The following is a 21,393-nucleotide window of genomic DNA, read 5'->3' as shown; positions in this document are numbered from 1 at the left end:
TATTCCTAGAGTGGTAAGTAGTGGACAGTGTAGAATATTTATGAAATCTTAGCAGAGTATGATCCATAGATTGATGGCTAAACAGGTAGAGGCTATTGTTTTTGTTTGCATACGAATACAAATGTAAATAATGAATTATCCTAACTTTCTCTGTAACTGACTGTAAAACACTGCAAAAGACAATTGGGAAACCATGTCTTCTCAATTGTATGTACTTATATAATACATACGCATATATGGTACACATGAATATAAATATATACTACAAAATATACTACATATAATATACTATATGTCTATCTGGTGATTCTGATACCTGTACACATCCTCCATCCTCACAGCTTTCCTGGATCCCATTCTTTCACTGCAACATGACAGTCCTTTCCTTCTTCCCAGTATAGAAATCCTCATCAACTCTACATTAAGATTTACTGCCCACTCACACAACTGTTTTCTTTCCCATTATGGTTTCTGGCTGTCAATTTCCCCTTAAGACAAGAAAGTCACCAACTCCAAGCAGAAGTTGAGTGAAAGATCTAGGTTTGTGAGAAAACTCTTAGATGACTTCATGCTCTCTGCCTGTCAAGCACTGCAGATCCAGACTGTTCAGCTTCCAAGAAACATAGGAAATAGAGGGAACTCTGCCCAACACTGAATGTAGGGGAACCCAGGAATTCAGCTCTGTCTCTGTTGGGTGCTTCCACGTGCTAATGGCATCCGGAGGGGCTCCCCCAGCTCAGGACTCTCAGTGGCTCAAAAAAACCCAAAGCCCAAAGTTCAGGAAACATGGAGGTGGAAGTCAGCAGCAGCTGGAGAACTTGGAATGAGAACAGAGGTGTTTAAAGTTTTCACTGGAACAGGGGGCAGGTCCTCAGAACATGGAAATACATGGATGAGTTGCACTGAGGCGGCTGTTTCTCTAGAACATTCCTTTTCATAGAATGAGAAGACTGAAGTGGATGCTGAGAGCAGCGAATTATCACACAAATGTATGGACACTAACAGTGTTTCCAGCATGGGTGACATGGATATGACAGCAGCCTGCAGAGCATCAGGAGGAATGAGGGTCCTCCAGTGCCAAGTGCAAACCTGTTTCCTCCTTAGAACCCAGCAAACTATCACAAAGCAGCGAAGGATATTCCTGGGGACAATGAAACCCAAGGAATTTCTTACATTCCATCATGATGGAGCTACTTTGAAAGATGAACAAAATAAAACAATGCTGAACAGAAGGCACACAGGCAGGAATTATAATACATTTAGGAACCAGTGGAGTAGAGCCTTCCCAGCAGGACTTACATAAGCAATGTGCACACTGGAAGATGACAACATCTCAAGTATCAGATATCTTTGTGGAAATTCATTTATTTATTTTTGGCAATTTGGAAAGAGAACATTGATGGATCAATCATCTTTCTTCTCTTTGCAGTTGGTGTATACTGCACTGAGTAGGAATATTTAAGTCAGAGGGACCTTTCAAATACATTTAGATGTCTGGAAACCTTCCTGAGAATTAGGGTCCAAAGAACAGGCAAAAACCAGTCCTACATTACTTCAAAAAATATCATCTTATTAATGAATGTTGTTTTAAGTAATATTTTTATTTCAATCTTACAGTACTGTTTTATGTTGCTTTATAGGTTGTGGCTAGAAACATAAATCAAGACAACTATTCTAAGCAGTGTGGCTGACTATTGAGGTCAAACAAGACTCTTCAAGCTAAGGAGCCCTTTAAAAACCTTTACTGCTTCTGTCTGGGAATCGCATATGCTCTTCTACCTTGGTCATACAAAGTCCTCTTCAGAACCTATATCTTAACCGTTAGATAGAACAATAAAGAGAAGAGACTCTTCACTAGGGTCTCAGTAGACAACAGAAGGTCCAGTCTGGGCTGGACATGAGACACAAACTTGTTGTCTTTGGGAATGTGAACAGCAGGCTGACATGAAGAGGACTCCTGGGAAACCAGTGAGGTACTTGTCCACTGAACAAACAATGGACAACATGAGAGCTGGGAGTCACTTATTTGGGAGGACTTCCTAAAGACTGTAGCCTGGAGAACAGCCTCTCAGACAACTCTAGGGATCTGTTCCAGGCAGATGGGGGTGAGGTCAGTACATAAATGATTTCGGCAAATGGGGAACCTACCATCAAGGACACATCTGGGTAGAAGGCTGTCACTCCTCACAAGGAGCAACTGTTAATGATTTTACTGCATTGCTAGGTGTGAGAAGAGGCAAGAAATTGCTTTCATAAGATTTTCTCCTAAAATGATCTGAAGGTCTGCACTGTCACTTTTCCAGAGCAGAGAGTGCCGCCTTCCTGATCCCCACCCTAACCTCCTTTCAGGGTGTATTAAAGTTCAGTGGCTTCATTCCTGTGGAACCAGATGGAAAGGGACTTCTTAGCTGTCATCCTGAAGGAGGATTGTCAGAGCTCATGTGGACAAAAAATGTTTGGTGCTTTGTTTTTGTTGTTCTTAAAATCACAAGAAAAATCAAGACTTAAAAAAATATATATATTCCAGGTGCCTGCTGTTGGGGGGTTAATAAAGTTATTCTACTATATTCAATTGAAGAAATCACTGATAAAATCTTGAGTTCTTTTTTTTTGTCTCAATTGGCAGAAACATCTACCCTCTTCTAGCTACTTAATAGGGATTTTGTCAATTTTTCATTAGAACTTAAAAGTCACTTTAGTTGACTCAGACCATACCCTGTGGTGCCCTATAAAACATCAGACAGCAACACTTTTGGCATCGGAAGTGGAATTAAGAATCTTTTGTCATCTCACTCTCCTCCAGGTATTTCATTGGTACCTCAAGATCATCCATGAAGCAGCCATGTTCGTCCCTTCCCGTTGTTCATATGAACCTCGCCCTTCCCCTCTGCATTGCCTTGTCCCCATCTGTGCAGCACTGAAGTTTGCTAACTTAGAATATGTCATTGTGTCAGTGGAAAACCACTTCCATATTTCACATTCAAGACATTCAGACTTACACTGCTTTTCTTTTCCATAAAGCAACTGTCAAATTTTACTTTCAGGAAAGTTGCAATGAGAAACAAAATATCTAAAGTCTTGAAAATGATAGCAATTGCAGCCCATTTGCCTTCCTTTACTTCCTATATTTTTCTTACCTCATCATGAATTTGAACTTGCCCTATAAGCCCCCGAAAGGGAATATAATTTCTAAAAAATTTAAGTGAATAATCATATACAAATAAAGAAAAGAAGACAATTTCTCCCTTGGCAATAGCCCAGGCCACACTGCCCTGCATTCTCAGAGATAGAAAGAGACAAAGGAAGAGAGAAAACCAGCCGGATCCACTGATGAATGAACAATGGAAGACCACTAGTTTCTGTGACATAAGCTTCTCATGAGAGACAGATTCATCACTGAATCTCCCACCTTCAGCTGAGAAACTTTGAGGATAACAAGCGTTCATTTGTTTAAAGAAAAGACCTGACTAACAAAATTTGTATTGACAAACACAAATTATTTGTCTACTCAAACTGAAATGATTTCAGTTGAATAAGTCCTCACAGCTGGATACAGAACAAACATTTGCTCTCAGCATCTGAGGGCTGCTCAGCTTTGATACCTGAGGACACAGGTCAGGAGAGGAGGAGGTCACCACTGAGGACTAGGGTCCTTCATGCAAACTCTCTAGGGGCAAAGGCAGGAGTCCGGGAGGATGAATTACATTCCCAATAAATAAATAGGCCCCTCCACAGTGAGGAGATTTTAAAGTCCTCAGGATGTAGTGAGTCTGCCTCAGAGAGGGTCCAGGAGGTTAGGAAGGGCGCTCTGTCCCTCTAGAGGACAGGGTGTTACTAAATGTGACACCCCCCTTGTGAGGGAGGTGATGCTGGGAAAACACAATCATCTTGGAATTAGAATCTCCACACCCATATTCTCCTGAAAAGAACCAGGATTCCTGTCAGGGATATTGGCCCAGGCTGTGGAGGACTATAAGTCCCCAGGAAGAACATGGTGGAAAGAAAGGACAACGTCTGTAATTGTCCTGACCTCCTGGTCCCCTGAAGCAGAACCACATGGATCTGCATGGATCTGTTCTAGAAGCAAGAGAAACATAAAAGAATATCATTCACTCATAGTCACTGGCCTCTTCTGTTAATCAAATAGTAAATAAAACCCCTCTTCCATTTCAAAGCCGTTAATTTCCAAAGGTGGTCTCGTAAATCCCTAAGTGAATACAGACAGACACCATAGAGCTGAGAGATTTGGTCTCCTAAGTAAAGAAGGTGGGAAAAATGGAGCCTAAGATCAGAGGTAGAAATTTGCTCCTACAATGGAGAAGAGCAGTATTATGAAGGAAAGGGATTCACACACACAAAGAGGATGTGTTTATACACCAACATCACTTCTGACTCTGAGACAGACATTTCTTATTTGATTGATAAATATCCATTTGCATGGACATATCTGAAGTTTCTGGGGGAAATTAAACTTCTACGACAAAATTAATGGTTCACAGTGATGATGTTGTCTTGGACAATATCGAGAATACATAAATGAAAACCAAAAAAGACGTGAAAGTGTAGAGAAATGTTTAGAAAATGAAAATTACTGTGTTCCCTGTTTAATGGCCTTGCTTAGAGAGAATGGCATCAGAGAACCTACCCCAAAGGTCCCCCTAGACACCCATCTCAGCCAGGCCAGCAGCGCCCTCATTTCCCCATGGCCTTTGTGTTCTCTCTACTGACGGCCCTGGTGGTGTTCAGCTATGGCCCTGGGGCATCTCTGGGCTGTGACCTGTCTCAGAACCACGTGCACGTCAGCAGGAAGAACCTGGTGCTTCTGCATCAGATGAGGAGACTCTCCCCTTCCTTCTGTCTGAAGGACAGAAAAGACTTCGGGTTCCCCCAGGAGATGGTGGAAGGCAGCCAGCTGCAGAAGACCCAGGCCATCTCTGTCCTCCACGAGATGCTCCAGCAGACCTTCCTCCTCTTCCACACGGAGCGCTCCTCTGCTGCCTGGGACTCCACCCTCCTGGACAAGCTCTGCTCTGGACTCCATCAGCAGCTGGAAGACCTGGACCCCTGCTTGGTGCAGGAGATGGAAGAGCAGACATTTGCCCTGGGAATGGCTGTGAAGAGGTACTTTGAGGGAATCCATCTCTACCTGAAAGAGAAGAAATACAGCGACTGTGCCTGGGAGACTGTCAGAGTGGAAATCGTGAGAGCCTTGTCTTCAACTACTAACTTGCAAGAAAGGCTGCAAATTGCTAATGTAGACCTGGGGTCATCCTGACATGATTCTCATTGACTAAGATGCCATTTCATCCTAGCACATTCATCTTTTGTCATTTTGAGAACCTCTTATTTTGGATCTACCCACAAAATGCATTGAATTAATTCAGGTTATTCCTTTTCAGTAGTAATAAGAATTAATGTTTCAAAATTATTCAACTACAGTGGAATCCGTCCCTTAGCAATGACTGTCCTGATGTTACTCATTTATATATTGTTTATTTACTTATTTATTCTGTTATCATCTTTATATTTTCATATAAAAATATTTAAGCTTACATTGTATTTAAATTTATAAAATATGCTATAAATAAATATCATTAAATTTTCATTTTATCTTATTAATTATGAAGAAAACTTCTTGTGTTTTTTTTAATTCTGAAATCCAAAATCCTTATTTTTCATATAAATCTCAGAATGATATTTGTCCATTTTGTCCTATGGAATAGTCCTACCATTTTCCAGAAAATGCTTGTCAAAAGGTGGAACTCCATGGGATTGAGAGAAGTTCTGCAAATTATGGAAAACTGTCAGTCCTTCTGTCATGGGTGGACCTGATTTATATTCAGTCAGCAAAGAGTGGCCCATGTAAATATCTGATGGAAAGACTCACCTCGTCCTGGGAAGCTGGTGACATGTGGTGTGATGGGGGACCTGGTTGCTTTTCATTGCAAAATTAATACATAAGATGTACAGTCATCTTTTCATTCGAGATTCTCACCGTGAAGTTAAGAGAAGATGAGTAACCAAATAGATGCAAATCCAGGACTAGAGAACCCAGAGGAGGTGACCTTCAGGACAGGGACCGTCCTTACGCTCCTGTGGCCAACGACGCTCACCCAAAGGGAGCTGGTGGCTGAGAAGAGAAGAATGTCCTGACTTGGGTCACATAACAAGTCACATCTGGTTTCCAGATCTGATCTTTTCTCCAGAGACACACATGGGGTGAGGCAATCAGACAAAATATGCACACACACAAAAAGGGGCCAAGAGATCTGCCCCACATGAGGTGGGTGCAACAAGAAAGCCTTTCACTGGTCTGCTTCTTGCTCTGTTTTCCTTTCTCTTTCTCTCATTTGCCTACACTGTCTAGTTGACATTTTCTTAGCTCCTTCTAAGTTTAAAAAATAAGTTGCTACAATTATCATGCAGGTGTCTTATATCCAAGGGAGAGTCTTTCTCTGAAGAAGGTGTCATGAAGCAAAATTTCTTGGTCAAAATACTGCAAAATACTTGGTCAAAATACTTGGTCAAAATACTGCAAACTGTCCACGATAAAAATGATGATATTAATCATATTTGAGAGCATATATGTTTATATATGTTTCCACGCATTGGCCAAAACAGGATCTTATCATTCCTTTTTAGTTTCTGCCAACCTGATAGGTGACAAATAGCATCTAGAAGATCCATTAGTTGTCCTTTTCCTATTGATGGTCACTGTTTTCAGTCACAGCCCAGTCAGGAAAACAGAAAATTTCCTCAAGTCTTCTAGCCCATCTCTTGGGACTTGCATGGAAGCACTCTAAAAGAAAATAAACCTGCTGGCAAAGTAGAAATGGGGTGGATGGCATTGGAGCCCCAGCATCACAGAGCAGAGCTGAGATCAGATGTGGAGCGACACTTTAGCTTCAAGACCAGCACATGAGGACAGGAGACAGCCTTTCCCATCACATCCACTGGAAATTCAGGTTTCTTCTCTGAATTTCCTCTCCACAACAAATGCTGCTACTGCTTTGCATTGTCACTTTCTCACTTATTTATAGAACTTGACTATTGGAGTTCTCTGGTGGTCTCAGTGGATTTAGGATCTGGTGTTGTCACTGCGAGGGTGCGGGTCTGATCCCAGGGCTGGGAAATTCTGTATGTTGCAGATATGGAAAAAACGCAAAGATTTCATTACCATTTTTTATACGAAATCCGTGTTGTCCAGGTAGAGGACACATAGTCTTTAGGTCCTCAACTAGATCTCAGATCCCACACTCACACTGTGTCCCTCCAACCTCCCTGGTGCCCATTCTGAGTTTCATTTGTGACATAAAATGTGGTTTTCCTGTGTTCCGGGCCCAGAACTCTTTTCAGTTCAAACTCATGAACTAGTTTGTGTTTTGTCCTAGTCTAGTTTTCAGGGATTTAAAAACACTCTTGATGCCAGTATATTTCAAAGATGAATTCTGGAATCATATACTCAAATGCTTATTTGACAGTTGGTATCTAGTAAGCATCTCAAATTTAGGTAATTAACAATTAAAATCTCCTTAAAAACACACAAAAGCAAACATAATCAATCAGCAGAACCTGTCCTTTATCTCTGTTCCTTAGTCAGTTAATGGTAACTCTGTATGTCCAGGTTCTCAGGGTAAAGTGCCTGACATCATTCTCCACTTCTCTCTCTCACGTCCTGCATCCAGTCTCGACGTAATCAAAGTTTTACATCACTGAGGGTTTTCATGCAATAATTTTTAAATCTTTGCATTATGTGCATCAGGCTTCTATAATCTACCAAATCATGTTAATAGCTATGCTGAAAGCATCCTTGAATTATTAGGTAAATATACTTAGGATTTATTAATCATTAACATGCCTACTAATTATTGTAGTTATATTTTTCTTGCTTCGCATGCATAGTTTTTTTGATAATCCCTGAAAATATTTTCTTATTTGACCTATTTAATATACTTGAACCAGAATTTTTTTATTCTCAGAAAAGAATGTGGATGATATTTCACTTTTTCTCACAAGGGGCTAAAAATAATTTTAACATATTTGCTGGTATTTTCTTATCTATGTCCTTTTCACTAGTTCTTTAAGATAATTCTAGAACACAATAATTTTTAATTTGTATGGAAACACAAAAGACCCCCAAGAGACAAAACAATCTTGAGAAAGAAAAGTGGAGCGGAAGAATCGGGTTTCCTGACTTCACACTATACTACAAAGCTACAATCACCAAAACAGTATGTCATTGGTATAAAAACAGAAACACAGATCAATGGGATAGGATAGATTGCCCGAAATTAGCCCACACACCTATAGTCTACTTATAAATGACAAAGGTGACAAGAATATACAGGGAAAAAAGATAGTCTCTTCAAGAGGTAGTGCTGGGGAAACTGGATAGCTTCATGTAATGAATGAAATCAGGACACTTTCTAACACCATACACAAAAATAAAATCAAAATGGATTAAAGATTTAAGTGTTAGGCCAGATATTGTAGACCTCCTAGAACAAAACATAAATAACACTCTTTGACATAAATCACAGCAATATCTTTTCAGATCCACTTCCTAGAGTAATGAAAATAAAAACAAAAATAAACAAATGGGACCAAATTAAACTTAAAAGCTTTTGCATAGCAAGTTCCCATCGTGGCTTCATGGTTTAGATCCCTGACTCACTCAGTGGATTAAGAATCTGGCATTGTCACAAACTTTAGAGTAGGTTGCAGATGAGGCTCAGATCCGTTGTTCCTGTTGCTGTGGCTTCAGCTCTCATTTGATCCCTAGTCCTGGGAACTGTATATCCTGCAGGTGGAGTCATAAATAGAAAAAAGAAAAGGCTTTTCCATAACAAAGGAAACCGTAAACAAAATGATGTGACAATATTTGCAAATTAAGGAATTGACAAGGGATTAATTTCCGAAACATACAAACTCTTGAAGCTCAATAATAGCAAACTAATCAAAAAATGAGTAGAAGACCTAAATGATGGGCATTTCTCCAAAGAAGACATAAAGATGGCCAAGAAACATACGAAAAGATGTTCAACTTCACTAATTTCTAGAGAAATGCAAATCAAAACTACAATGAGGTATCACGGCCTTCCTCAAAAAGCCAACAAACGAGTAGAACAGCCTTTGTCAAAGAGTCAACAAACTATGCAGACTACAAAGGGTGCAGAGAAAAGGGAACTCTCCTACACTGTTGGTTGGAATGTAAATTGGTACAACTACAATGGAAAACAATATAGAGATTCTCAAAAAACTAAATATAATTCTTCCATATGATACAGCAATCCCACTCTTGAGCACATATCCAGGAAAAGCATAATTCATAAAGATAACTGCATCCCAATGTTCCTTGTAGCACTATTTACAATAGGCAAGTTGTGGGAACAACCTAAATGTCCACAGAGAGAGGAATGAATAAAGAAGGTGTGGAACATATTTACAATGGAATATTAGCCATAAAAAAGAGTGAAATCATGCTGTGTGCAGCAAGACGGATGGACCTAGAGATTATCATGGTAAAAGTGAAGGAAATCACACAGAGAAAAACATCATCTGATATCACTTATATGTGGAATATCAAAAAAAAAAAGGATACTAATGGACTTGTTTAGAAACAGAAACGGACTTACAGACTTTAAAAACTAAGTTATGGTCAACAAAGGAAACAGGATGGGGGAGGGATAGACTGGGGGTTTAGAATTGGCACATGCACACTATTGTGTATGGAATGGATGGTCAATGGGGACCTGCTGTATAGCACAGCAAACTCTAACCAAATTCCAGGATAATCTATATGAGAGAGGATTTGAAAAAGAATGGAGATGTGTATGTGTTTAACAGAAATTATCACAACACTGTAAATCAATTATACTTCAGAGAAACTTGGAAAAAAAAAAAGATACTTCCCTGAAGAATTTGCAAGTCCATTCTAAAAGCTATAGGCTGAAAGTGATCCTAGGAAAGAGTGGGAAGGCCCTTAATTATTGTGAAAACTCTTTCTTCTACAAGCATTTTCAGGTTATTTATCTATGTAAATTTTATCCTTAAATCCGGCCTATATTCCTCTGTCTCCTTTGCCTATAAAAATATTCATATGGATGCCTCTAAAAAAACTTTACAAGTGAAACATAACAAATAAAATGTCAATATGTGGACATAAGCCAAAAGCCTGATATTTGACTATTTGAAATATGTAGAAGCATCTCATCTAATCTCAGCACATCATTTATTCATCACCATGGACTGAGGTTTGGCTGAGATGTGAACATGGGGTTAATAACCTGCAGTAATCATCCAGGCTTAAGGAATTAAAATTGACCACCCAAAATTCTACCAAGCTTTATATGTTTCATTTAAGACATTTCAACTTTTATTCTTCTAATAATTTCCTATAGTTCTGCCTTTTCAAGGACAACATCCTGCCCTTTCTTTTTAAACTCTCTCACCCCAGCCTTCCCCACATTTTCTCTCTCAGGGCCTTATAACTTAGAATCACATAAATGCTTGATTAATTGACTGTCCAGAGCAGTGGCACTTCTACATTTCTTATTCCCACCCAGTATCCTGCACAGTATTAGGAATACTATTGGTCTTTGGGTTTGTTAATAAAAGCAATAAATGTTACAAACTTAAAAAATTGTGCCAGGAAAACTGTTTGAAAACTACAGTCTGGCTGCATTTTCTCTGTGGGTGACTCCTGTCTTCTCGGGTGACCAGTAACTTTGTTAATTGGGCATCTCCTTAGTCTTCCCTCAACGTCCTGCATGATTTAGTGCAATTATTTTCTTTTCCCATGGTACAGTTTGCTCACCTTTCAAATAGGGAAAATGAGAATACTATATTCGATTCAATATACCATTTCATGTTATATTTTCTGTATAATAAGGATATAACCACTCATAAAGTTATATCAGTGAGCAGATTATAGAAAGCATCAGGGACATATTAAGCCTACCTATGACAGTTGTTACTGTGACAACTGTACACAAAACTGTAAAGCCATTAATTCATGTCCACCAAAAGATGATTATTCCATATCTGTGCCTTGTTCAGACTGTGATTTTTTTAATGGAAAAATTCTACCTCTGAGAATTAAATTAGGACAGCATTTTTAGTATTGTACAAAGCACATATACAACATTTTTAAATTCTTCAAGCAAATGAAGTATTCTAATAGCTGTATCAAACATGCCATTAAAAATACTATTTTTTTACAATGTTAATTCTTCCAACCCAGGATCATGGAGTGTCTTTCCATTTCTTTGAATCCTATTTAATTTCCTTGATTAATGTTTTATAGTTCTCAGCATATAAGTCTTCAACCTCCTTGATCAGGTTTATTCCTAGGTATTTACTTTTTGGGGGTGTGGTTTTAAAAGGTACTGTATTTTTATATTCCTTTTCTAATATTTCATTGTTAGTATACAGAAGTGTCCTCAATGCTTGTACTGGACACTAACTCTTCTTTCTAACAATCTAGTCAAGGTGAGGTCCTGTGAAAGGCATTTCAGTAACATGAGATGAGTAAAAATTATTTACTTTTAAATTATTATTTATTTCTTGCACAGTCACGAGAAATGATCAAACATGATCATTCTCACAATTAAAAGCAAACAAACAATATTGAAAACAGTAATGAGTTTGCTTCCATTGAAGCCAGGAAGGTAAAATTATATTAATGTATGCTTTTAGAATACAAAAAGTAAAGTTTACATACCATTTGATAAAATACTTATATTTTCTTTGTTTAATATTTAAATTATTTTCAGAAAACTATTTTTCCCTTTTTATTATTTTGGTTGGGCCCACAGCATGTGTAATCTCCCAGGCCAGGTACTGATCTGTGCCAGAGCAGCCACCTGGAGCTGCAACAGTGACAATGCGGGATGTTTAAACACTAGGCCAGTGGGGAACTTGTCATTAAATGATATATAAACATACAAAAAAAGTTTAAGATATTTAATGTAAAATAAATATGTTAAGTTAAAAATAAATTTAATTTTAATATATAAAACATAAAATCCAAGGAGTTTCTAAACATTCCTCATTTTCAGCGCTTTAATGTTGCAGCTTTGAAAGACTTCAGGAAAGTCATGGAGCATCCAAGGGCACAGCTCCCCCGACCTTGGCTCCTGAGGTGGCAGCGCCCCAATTCACCCCCTTACCTCCAGGGCATCTCCAACACTACCCAGTGGTCCCATCTTCACCACGTCCCCCTTTCTCTGAGTTGTCCCCGCACGCACTAAAAATAAGCCCAGACCTGTAAAATCGGCTACAACTCAGATTCCGAGGTTCGCACCACTCTGTATACGGAATTTTTTTTTTCCAAATAATGCCCTACTAAAGTTGGTGGGCGTAAGCAAACAAACAAACAAACAAACAAAAAACAAAAAAACAACTTACACAACTCAGGGGAAAGTCCAGAAAACACAAGGTTTCATTCTCCCTACCGGACAAAAACGTCACTGGCGGGGCTGGGACAATGCTTGCTCCTCAGAACTCACCACCACGAAACCGAAGGTTTCTTTCGCACTATTAAAGCAACACAAAATCGCTCCGTGAAAATGAGCCGCTTTTTTCTCTCACTCTGCTGGATACTCAAATCTACAAACGCAAAAGTTAGCTTTTGCCCAACAAACCCGATAAAGAGACATCCCCGCCCTCTTGCGACCGCCTAGAGAAGCACGCTGTCCCTGGACCCAGAGAAGGAAACGCTGTGCTGTTAGAGATACCGGCAAGCTCCCAGGCTGCCTTCTGGAGATTCACTGAAATACTTAATGGCCCACATCTATTTGCTAGTGGCAGGAGTGATGCTCTGCTCCATCCTGGCTTGCTCTCTTGGCAGAACTTGTTAGCCCAGAGAAGAGGGATCTCTTTAGACTTTCGATACAGATGAAAAGGATCCCCTCTGAGTTACACGTAAAAAACAGGACTGACTTCAATTTTCCTTGGAAAAGAGAAAATAACACCCAAACCCAGACATCTCAAGGTCCCATTACCCCCATCTGATGCTCCAACAGATCGTCAACTTCTTCAACACAGAGGACTGTCATGCTGCATGGAACAACATCCTCCTCCATAAGCGACTCTCCAGGCTTGTTCGCAGCCTGGAACAACTAGGGAAGCAAAGGGAAGAAGACAAACTACCTTTCCCCTCTTTGCGAATTGTTGTCTGGAAGTATTTCCAAAGAATTCACTGCTATCGAAAGAAAACAAATATAGCCCCTGTGCCTGGGAAGTTGTCAGAGTCGAAACTGAAATGTGTCTTTCCCTTATGTAACAATCCTCAAAGAAAAGTCGACAGAGAAAAAAGTCACACTTGTGACAATCCCTAATCAATCACGTTAGTGTTTGATCTGCTGCCTAAAGCAATCTTAACTCATATTTCCACAGGTGCTGAAAACTATTAGAAACAAAAATCATGAGCTTACAAAAATATGTTTAGAGAGAAGAATATGATTTATTTCATTCAATAAACATTTTTAAAAGAGTAATTTCTTAAAGCTGATTTTTACTGAGGGAATTTGCTGATCTTCTGTGTGAAGTTTATTTTTTAATGGGAAAGTTATTAGCAGTCTGTTGTTAAAGCCATATCAGTTAACTCAATGCTAGCTGCTGTAACAGGTACACAGAAAAATGTCAGGATTCTAATCATTACAGAAATTCATGTTTCCTTTGCATTACAGAACAATGCAGGCACTCCTGGTCAGGTATGTCTTCTGGATGGCTCTCCTCCAAACAGATTCAGGGACTTTTTTGTGGCTTTGGCATATTTAACAGATGACTTCGAATTTGTCTGTAGTAGTTCAGTCTGTTCCAGACTGTGGTAAATGGAAACTTATTGTGGATCACATGGGATATTTTCAAAGGACAGGACACTACAGGGTGATACCACTTCCACTCACAATAGTTGTCCTAACTTGATGCTCATGGGAATCTAAGTGCAAAGAAGTTGGAAAATTATTAGGTGGCTGATCAAAGAGAAGTTCAGTGAATAAGACCACCCTTAACTTTACACTATTTGTTCCAAAGATATTCTATGCAGAAAAAAATCAACCAATATGCTTGTTTACACATACTTTAAGAACATCAGTCTGAATCAAAGTCTGATTCCACAGTTTCAGCTTGGAGAGGATAATATGGATTCAGTTCAGAGTTCACAGCATTGCTGACTCTATGAAAGGAGCATTCAAGTTGATTCCCACAGGATAGGCCAACAGGGAAAATACCCACACATGTGGAGACATTAAAAGTTGTTTCCTGATTACCTGAGAGAGACCAGAAAAGCATGATCAGGCAGCTCCTTGCAAGTTCTTGAGGATCACTGAACTAAAAGTGAGAGTCTTCCAATCTGGTCTGTGATTTTTCGCCCTGATTTTCTAAATACTGAAAATGCAAACTTGAAGAAAATACTCCTGTAAATAATCTTCAAAAAAACACCTCACACAATATTCCATTATAACTTTCCTTGTAGAACTACAAAGAGTTTACAAAATATCTTGGATTTTGTCCTTGTAGGTCATATTTAATATACATCAGTATTATTCCTTCTCCTATTTTTACCATTGTTGTTTCTTTCATGAATATTGATTGAGCTCCTGAAATAATGGGCTGGACTAGATGTCTAGGAAATGAGGTCAAGTCAGATGGTTTCTCTCCCTTTTAGGTATTTTACAGATTCCTCAGAGATATTCTGAGGATACAATAGGTCAGGTCATGTCTTAGTCTATTCCTGCTTCTTCCACAGAATAGCAAAGACTGGGTAGTTTGTAAAGAGAAATGTATTTCTCAGAGTTCCACAGTCTGGAAATCCAAGATCAAGGTATCAGCGTGGTGGGGTTCTGGTTGAGAGCCTGCTTCAGGTCTCACACCACAGAGTCTCCTGTAACCTCACAGAGCAGAAGAGTGAGGGGTTAATCTCAGACCTCTTTTATAAGGGCACTGATTCCACTCGTGAGGCCTCCGTCCTCATGCCCTAATTAGCTCCCAAAGGCTCACCAACTAAAACCATCATTTTGTGGGTTTGGACTTTAAAAATAGGAATTTTGTGAGGATTCAAACTTTCGGAGCATAACGGTCATTGAAGGCTTCAAGCTAGCACGTAGCAGAGAGAACACAGTCATGCTGAATAAATAAAGACAAAAGAGCAGGTTGGCAGGCAAAAAGAGCATACCAAGGACTCAGAACACAAACCCTTGAATTTCAACCTATAGTAATGCTCTATTACATGCAATTTTGGAAATCAAACTGCAATGGAATGGAATGAAGATATAGGAGGTAAACTGTCATTTATCATCTTTGGGAGGCATCTCCAAAGTATATCCTGATAAAGGCAGTAACTGCCCCATCAAAGAAGATCCAAAGTATAATGTGGTAAATTATCTGGTGGCTGTGAGCTGTGTGAATCAGGGAGAGTTTGAGTCTAGATGTGTGGCTCTGTATATGACACCTGACTAGTAATTTTGTATTGTTACAAACTGAGGGCAAGTTAGACCTAAAGCAATTCTCCTGAGTTTATTATGGTGCTAGGAAAAGGCAGAAAATTGTGATTTCTTGCAACTTGAACCTGCAGAGCCTTATGCAACTTAAAGGAAAGAGAATCCTGGTGGTTTGAGCAATAATCTCAGACGGCATTACTGATACCAATAGGAGTATTGTGGAAATATTAGCCATTGTCTTTTTTAATCCCAGCATATATGGCCATGAGAAGAAAAAAGAGCTTGGTCATTCATAAATGCCTTCCCATAGGAGGAGAAAAATCTGAGAAATGTTAGTTAAAATTACTGCCTGAGTGATTACACTGGGACTGGTGCAAATGACACTACAGAGATAGGACAGTGTCCAGTTATTACTGAGCTGATTTGCCAAGATGATCACATACCTATTATTTAAATACCAGAAAGTAAAGTCCATTGGGAAATTTGAAATTTAATGCAGAAATACAGAGAAAGATGTAAAGTGATGATGATTCTTAAATGACACATTCTCATTGGGAATGATATTGTTCATATGGGTGCAAACAGTAGTTTTTAGGGGTATGAACAAATCTCAGTTATTAACATGGTTTGTCCCACTCCAAACTCAGTCCTATCCAACAAAATCTTATTTCCTATTATTCACTAGTATTCATCTATCTCTTTGGGTTTTCTTGTGTATATTTTAAAAGCACTGACACAGACTTTATGGAACATAAATAAACTGTATGCACAATCAGTGCTATATTGGAGGACTTTATCTGCATCATTGGCTTGATTTCAGTGTCACATTCTGAGAATTGGTCTCTACTTACTTATGAGCTGCTACTGGTTGTCTTGCAGATGACAGTGTGATTTGAGCCTCAGTGTGATTCAGGCTAGAGTAATTATATAGAAATAGAAAATTACATTTGTAAATTAAATAAAAGGTTATATTTCATTATTTAAATCTACTAAAGTTGATCAGCACAACAATAATTATGGGAGTGCTAAACAGGAAAATGTGGACAGTATCTAGCAGCTGGAGAAATTAAAAATCATTTTCTGATATAAAATAAAATGAAAACTTAGGTGCCTCAAAATAGACCTTAAGAAAAATTTGTTTTGCAATGATTTTGAGCAGTTTTGAATGAGGTTTAAGTTGGTAGTATTATGTAAAGTATTTATATAAATATGTATTTGGATATGTAACTTGATACATTCCTATCTATCAAAGTAAATATATTACATCCATAGTCATTTTGCCTCCTAAGTTAAAAAGTTAAATTACAATTCAGTATGTTTTACATTTAATTCATAGCTTAATACTTTTTCTTAACTCTGCATTGAATACAAAACATAAGCTTTGCACTTTCTTTCTCTATGTATATAGTAGAGGATATTTATGGAACACATAGATACACGGTATATTAGTGTCATCTAAATTTCACGGGGGGTAATTAGGAAAAAAATATTTAAAAACAGTCTGTGGGCAGAGGGAAGCGAGGCAGTAATGAAATAAAAAGTTGAAAAATGCTGCCCTAATTCACTTGTAGAGGACAAAGTGAAAAGCAGAAACAGAACTAGAAAGTAAGAGGGAACATTCAGAAAATGGAAATGAATGTGTTCCTATTTAAGACACAGGCCTGAGGGAAGGTCTTCAGACATCCTAGAGAGCAGGGTCACAGAGTCACCCACCTCAGCCAGGACAGCAGCATCTGCAAGGTCCCCAATGGCCCCAACCTCAGCCTTCTTCACAGCCCTGGTGCTACTCAGCTGCAATGCCATCTGCTCTCTGGGCTGTGACCTGCCTCAGACCCATAGCCTGGCGCACACCAGGGCCCTGAGGCTCCTGGCACAAATGAGGAGAATCTCCCCCTTCTCCTGCCTGGACCACAGAAGGGACTTTGGATTCCCCCAAGAGGCCTTGGGGGGCAACCAGGTCCAGAAGGCTCAAGCCATGGCTCTGGTGCATGAGATGCTCCAGCAGACCTTCCAGCTCTTCAGCACAGAGGGCTCGGCTGCTGCCTGGGATGAGAGCCTCCTGCACCAGTTCTGCACTGGACTGGATCAGCAGCTCAGGGACCTGGAAGCCTGTGTCATGCAGGAGGTGGGGCTGGAAGGGACCCCCCTGCTGGAGGAGGACTCCATCCTGGCTGTGAGGAAATACTTCCACAGACTCACCCTCTATCTGCAAGAGAAGAGCTACAGCCCCTGTGCCTGGGAGATCGTCAGGGCAGAAGTCATGAGAGCCTTCTCTTCCTCCAGAAACCTGTGAGACAGATTCAGGAAGAAGGAGTGACAGACACCTGGTTCATCATGGAAATGCTTCTCACTGACTAACAAGCCCACACTTCCTCCTGTGCTGCCAGGTCACAGCCCCTCATTCGTGCTGTTGTCCTGCCATGAACTTAATCAATCTGTCAAAGGTTTTCAGAAATATTAAGCAAAATCCTGTTCTACTCTTTAGGCAGTGGGTCCTTACAGATGCCCCTGATGATCTATGTATTTATATATTTAAATATTTATTTATTTAATAACCTATAATTTAAATTATTTTTATACTTAGTTTATTAGTTTTTATTTATTAAATACTTACTACAGGAAACATCTTGTGTTTATTTTCTCTTTAAAAAAGAAGCTCTAAGTCTGAATGTAAAAGTCAAGAATTATTATTGTAATTCATTTAGCCAATATAATTACATTCACCTCAGAAGTAAAAACAGACTTCCTCCAGGGGTTCCCTGGTAGCTCAGTGGGTTGAGTATCCAGCATTGTCACTGCTGTGGTGCAGGTTTGATTCCTGGCTACAGAACTTCTGCAGGCTGTGGAATTTCTGTGGGTGTGGCAAAAAAAACCCCAAAAAAACCAAAAAAACACTCCTCTAAGTCAGGTTGTGTGTTATCCTCAGGACACAGAAGTGAACATAGATATTTAAACCTTATTGGTATCTTTGATTCTTTTTTAAGGACAGTAACCTAAAAAAAATAATCACTTAATTCATAACTAAATATTAATTATTTTAAAAATAACACTAGTAATACAAATTGCTATCAGGTTTAATGCTATGATGAGAAGAAGGGAGAAAAATGGAATTCCATCAGCAGAAGATGGGTCAAGATAGGTGAGGATATAGTAGTAAAACTATTTGATATACTCTAGAGTTAACTGGTAGACATTTAAGTACAAATGTGCACTGGCAAATTTCCAAGTAATTCCAAAACTGTAAAGGGTGTGGCAAAGAAGGGATCAACTGGGGAAAGAGTACAGAACAAGAAAAGGACTTAGAGTTGAGTCCTGTGACCTTAACCTTAAAAGGGATGTGATGCCACAAAGGAAACAGAGGTGAAGAGCCATATGTTAACAGGACAAGAGCGAAGGCTGAGAAGACCATGTCTGAAAGACGAATCTACATAGAAGGCTCAATGCCCTCAGTCCTTATAGACTGAACAAACAATGGACAACACGAGAGCTGGGAGTTCAGGTATTTGGGAGGATTTCCTGAGGACTATAGCCTGGAGGACAGCCTCTCAGACAGCTCTAAGGATCTGCTCCAGGCAGTTAAGGGGGAGGTCAGATATATATGATTTTGGAAATGGAGTTCCTTGCCATCAAGGACACATATGGGTAGAAGGTTGCTGCCAGTCATGAGGAGCAGATGTCTCTGTTAGTGACTTTACTGCTTTTGTAGATGTGAGAAGAGGTATGAAATTGGGTTCATAAAATTTTCTCCTGAAATGATCTACTATCCGAAGGCCTGATCTGTCCATTTCCCAGGGCACAGAGTGTTTCCTTCCTGATCCCCACCCTGACCTCCTTTCAGGGTGTATTAAAGTTCAGTGACTTCATTCCTGTGGAACCAGATGGAGAGGGACATTTCAGTTGTCATCCTAAAGGAGAAATGCCAGCACTCATATGGCTAGAAATTGTTAGGTGCTTTTTCTTTGTTCTTAAAGTCACAAGAAAAATCAAGTGTTAACAATAAATAAATTTCAGGAGTATGCTGATATAGGGTTAATAAATTTGTTTTACTATGTTTCATTGAAGAAATCATAAAATCTTAGACTTCTATCTTTATGAATTAGCAAAAAATCTGTTTTCTTACTATTTAGTAGAGATTTTGTCTAGTTTTTTTAGAGTTATCAGCAGTTCATGTAAATCAAACCGACTCCCTGTTGCCCTACAAAACAAGAGACAGCAACACTTTGGCATCTGAAGTGGAAGTAAGCATCTTTTGTCATCTCACACTCTTCCCTCTAATTATTTTGTCGGTTTGCAAAGATCATGTTATTTTTCACTCTGCACTTCCTTTAATGGACTCTTCCAGACAAATTATTATAAAGCCCCTCACTCTGGTTTGCCCTTCTGTATTTGGTACACTTGAAAGATTTATATCCAGATTTATATCCCTCTCTGGCCATGAAAGTGAATGTGATCCAAATAAGGTTAAGGAGAGGACTGAGTTCAATATTTTAAAGAATTTACAAAGTGATTAGTCCATGATAAGCAAATAATAAAATTAAGTTATTACTTCTATCTTTATTTCCTTTTTTTATGGCCACACCTGCATTGTATGTAAGTTCCAGGTCTAGGGGTTGAATTGGCACTGCAGCTGCAGGCTTACACCACAGCCAGGGTAACACTGCTCTGAGCCGCATCTGAGACTTATGCTGCAGCTTGCATCAACACTGCATGCTTCATCACTGAGAGAGGTCAGGACTCAAACCCGCATCCTCAGAGAGAGAGACGAGTGTTCTTAACAGGGAATGAGAATACTTTTTATTGTCCTCGTTACTATTATCCATCTAATTTTCTTCCTCTTTACTTTTCTCAATAAACTCTTTTTTATTGTCCAAGTGGATTTATCAAGGATTTGTCAACTAGACAGATGCTCAGCAAGGATAATCTCCATAATCCTGCCAGAGAGGGTTACTTAACCTTCTAGCAACTGGGGTTCGGGGTTCAGTCTCTTGTGAACTCATTTCTCCCTTCTCTCTTCAAAACTGATCACATGAGGACTAAATTAAAAAAAAAAAAAAAAGTGGCTCGACTTGAAAATCGGAAGATAGTCAGCTGATCCAGGAGTGGATCTTCTGAACTTCCCTGACTTAGAACATGTCATCATGTCAGGGGAAAACCACTTCCCTTCTTTCACATTCATGACATTCAGATTTACATTTGTTTTCCTTTGGCCCACAAAACAACTGTCAAATTTTACTTTCTAGGAAAGCTGCAATGAGAAACAAAAAAATCTATCATCTTGAAAATGATAAAGATTGTAGCATATTTGCCTTCCTTTTGTGACAACTTCATCACTGAATTTCCTGTCCCCAGCTTCAAAACTTTGAGAAGAACAAGCGTTCAACTGTTTTCATAAAAGAGATGAATAATAAAATTTGCAATGGGAAAAATACAAACTATTTGTCTACTGAAGGTGAAAGGTTTTCAATTGGGTAATTCCTCTACCTCTGAAGACAGAACAAACCTTTGCTCTCTCAGCATCAGAGGGCTGCTGACATCTTTGATACCTGAGGACACAGGTCAGGAGGGAAGGAGGTCACCACTGAGGACCAGGGTCCTTCACACAAATACTCTGGGGACAAGGGTGGGAGTCCTGGAGGATGAATTATTTTGCCAAGAAATAAACAAGCCCCTCCATAGCAAGGAGATTTTAAAGTCCTCAGGATGTGGTGAGCCTGCCTCAGGGAGTGGGTCCAGGAGGTTAGGATGGGGACTCTGTTCCTCTAGAGGATATGGTGTTACTAGATGTGACATCTCCCTTGTGAGTGAGGTGCTGCTGGGAAAACACAATTATCCTGGAGTTAGAATCGCCACACCCATATTCTCCTGAAAAGAACCAGGATACCTGGTAGGGATATTGGCCCAGGCTTGGAGGACTATAGGTCCGCAGTAAGAAAATGGTGAAAATAAAGGG

General features: G+C 39.3%; 2 protein-coding genes and 1 pseudogene across 2 annotated transcripts; all 3 read left to right on the top strand.

The window, feature by feature from the left end:
* IFN-OMEGA-4 (interferon omega 4) lies at nt 4,703-5,275 on the top strand. Its single transcript, NM_001164852.1, has one exon. It carries the CDS (start codon nt 4,703-4,705, stop codon nt 5,273-5,275), a length of 573 nt encoding a protein of 190 aa, NP_001158324.1.
* Nucleotides 12,783-13,361, top strand: LOC110255444 (annotated as a pseudogene).
* IFN-ALPHA-17 (interferon-alpha-17) lies at nt 17,191-17,736 on the top strand. The gene has a single exon (NM_001195375.1). It carries the CDS (start codon nt 17,191-17,193, stop codon nt 17,734-17,736), a length of 546 nt encoding a protein of 181 aa, NP_001182304.1.

Source organism: Sus scrofa, chromosome 1 (assembly GCF_000003025.6).
Source record: "Sus scrofa isolate TJ Tabasco breed Duroc chromosome 1, Sscrofa11.1, whole genome shotgun sequence".
Taxonomy (NCBI): domain Eukaryota; kingdom Metazoa; phylum Chordata; class Mammalia; order Artiodactyla; family Suidae; genus Sus; species Sus scrofa.
Note: the sequence above shows the minus strand (reverse complement) of the source record. Positions and strands in the feature narration are given on the sequence as shown.

Bases quoted from the DNA above. Each gene is read 5' to 3' on its own strand.
- IFN-OMEGA-4 (NM_001164852.1), top strand. From the start codon at position 4,703: ATGGCCTTTGTGTTCTCTCTACTGACGGCCCTGGTGGTGTTCAGCTAT.
- IFN-ALPHA-17 (NM_001195375.1), top strand. From the start codon at position 17,191: ATGGCCCCAACCTCAGCCTTCTTCACAGCCCTGGTGCTACTCAGCTGC.